At 38.9% G+C, this 1,801-nt stretch overlaps 1 protein-coding gene across 2 annotated transcripts in view; it reads left to right on the top strand.

The window, feature by feature from the left end:
• pank2 (pantothenate kinase 2) overlaps positions 1 to 1,801 on the top strand; it is a 6,846-nt gene that overhangs the window by 2,399 nt on the left and 2,646 nt on the right. Inside the window, exon 4 of one of the 2 annotated variants that reach the window (XM_032511061.1) lies at positions 785 to 928. In XM_032511061.1, the coding sequence (XP_032366952.1) occupies positions 785 to 928 (144 nt within the window). Of the gene's footprint in view, positions 1 to 784; positions 962 to 1,801 lie in introns of both variants that reach the window. The other variant, XM_032511060.1, reaches the window with a different exon arrangement.

Genomic DNA, 1,801 nt, shown 5'->3' with positions numbered 1-1,801 from the left:
TTTTTTTTTTTTTTTAGAGTATTTAATGTTTACGATGAGTTATGCCTTCATCTAACACTGAAAGATTAAAGATGCCATTTGGAGGTGAGATAATATTCTTCAACCTTCAAAATAAGTTAAAGAATGACCAAAAGAAAACATTTAATTTTTTTGTTTGTGCAGCATTACGCAGTCAAAGATATTTAGTTTTGCTCTGCGTGTCACTGGTCACAGATGTCAGCAGAAAACCAAACGGGAACAGAACATGTGACTTGACACTAGTGAACCATACACATGCTGATACCAGGTGAAAGTGATGCAGGGTTTTCCAGGTGGGTGCACTCCGGTCAAGTGGGTGGCCTGTTGGGTGATGTCTGCCCTCTGTGTTTGGTGTGAAAAGTAGCAGCTTTTTCTTCAGCTGTCGGCTACCAAAACACTTTTTTTTTACCACGCTGTTTGCTTATGAGTTGAAGCAAAATAGTTCTTTGTTAGTTTGATTTGGGAGTAGTTTAAAATTTGAAATCTATTAGTTCAACTGGCAGTTTGGCCTGCTCGTGAATGATTGCTTCTTCCTTGACATAATGGCCCTTTGTGCTCAGAAACAAACACTAGATGAGTGCAATTAGGAGTCAGTAACAATATTTTTTTTTCTCAGTGGTCAAGATTACTTTTGGAAGAGACAATTCTATTTTCCTTTAATTATAGACTCTATTTGATATGTTACAATCCCTAGAGTTGATACTGATGTATTTTACACTAGAATATTTATGGGTTCTATAAAATCTGTTAATCTGTGTGTTTTCAGCCTCGGTGGAGGGACCTTCCTGGGCCTGTGTTGCCTGCTGACTGGCTGCTCTACTTTCGAGGAAGCTCTAGAAATGGCTTCTGAAGGGGAGAGCACCCGAGTGGACAAGCTGGTTCGGGACATCTATGGAGGCGACTATGAGAGGTTTGGACTGCCAGGCTGGGCTGTAGCCTCAAGGTGCGGTTTACAGCAGCTTTACTTTCTTGTTTTATTTTTTTGTCTTTTTTTTACTGTGGGTCACAAGCCTGCTTTAATGAAACGGGAAAGCAAGAGAGTGCATAATTTACTCCGGTTCCTATCCCAGGGTGAAAACAAGAAACCTTGATTTCAATTTGATAATGAATGAGCAAGATGTTTTCATCCACAGGTAGATTATCCAGTGAATACTAGGGGTGGGACTCTTCACTGGTCTCGCCATTCAATTCGATTATGATTACCCCGTCAATGAATCGATTCAATATCACGATGCGTCACCTCCTCAACAGTGTTGGGCAAGTTACTTCTGAAATGTAATACATTATAGATTACTAATTACTGTCATTTGAGAGTAATAAGTTATATTATGTATTAGTCTCTGTTAGGTAATGCTTTACACTACTTTTGCGTTACTTTTGAGTTACTTGCACCAAAATAACAGCGAAAGTTTGACTTGGCAGGTAGCGTGTGAATTTCCTCACGGGTTCAATAAAGTCTCATCTTTATCCACTATGCATTAGTTTATTCATAATGTTTTATAATAATGTGAATATGCAAAATAACCAAAGCTATAAAATAAATAATGAAGTAAAAAATACAATAGGCCTATTTGACTTTGAATTGTGGTGGAGTAGGAGAAAATTAACTCAATTAAAAGTACCTTACAGGCATAGTTACTTCCCACGACTGATGAAATACAATGATCTTCACGGTGTAGCAAGCCTAAACTTAAATTGCCGACATGTTTCTATCTGTCAGCAGCTCGGATACACTGCTGTCCACGCCGACGTGCCGTCACCTGTTGGGACACAGGTGTTGTCC

This window comes from Etheostoma spectabile, unplaced genomic scaffold, assembly GCF_008692095.1.
Source record: "Etheostoma spectabile isolate EspeVRDwgs_2016 unplaced genomic scaffold, UIUC_Espe_1.0 scaffold314, whole genome shotgun sequence".
In the NCBI taxonomy this organism is placed as follows: domain Eukaryota; kingdom Metazoa; phylum Chordata; class Actinopteri; order Perciformes; family Percidae; genus Etheostoma; species Etheostoma spectabile.
Note: the sequence above shows the minus strand (reverse complement) of the source record. Positions and strands in the feature narration are given on the sequence as shown.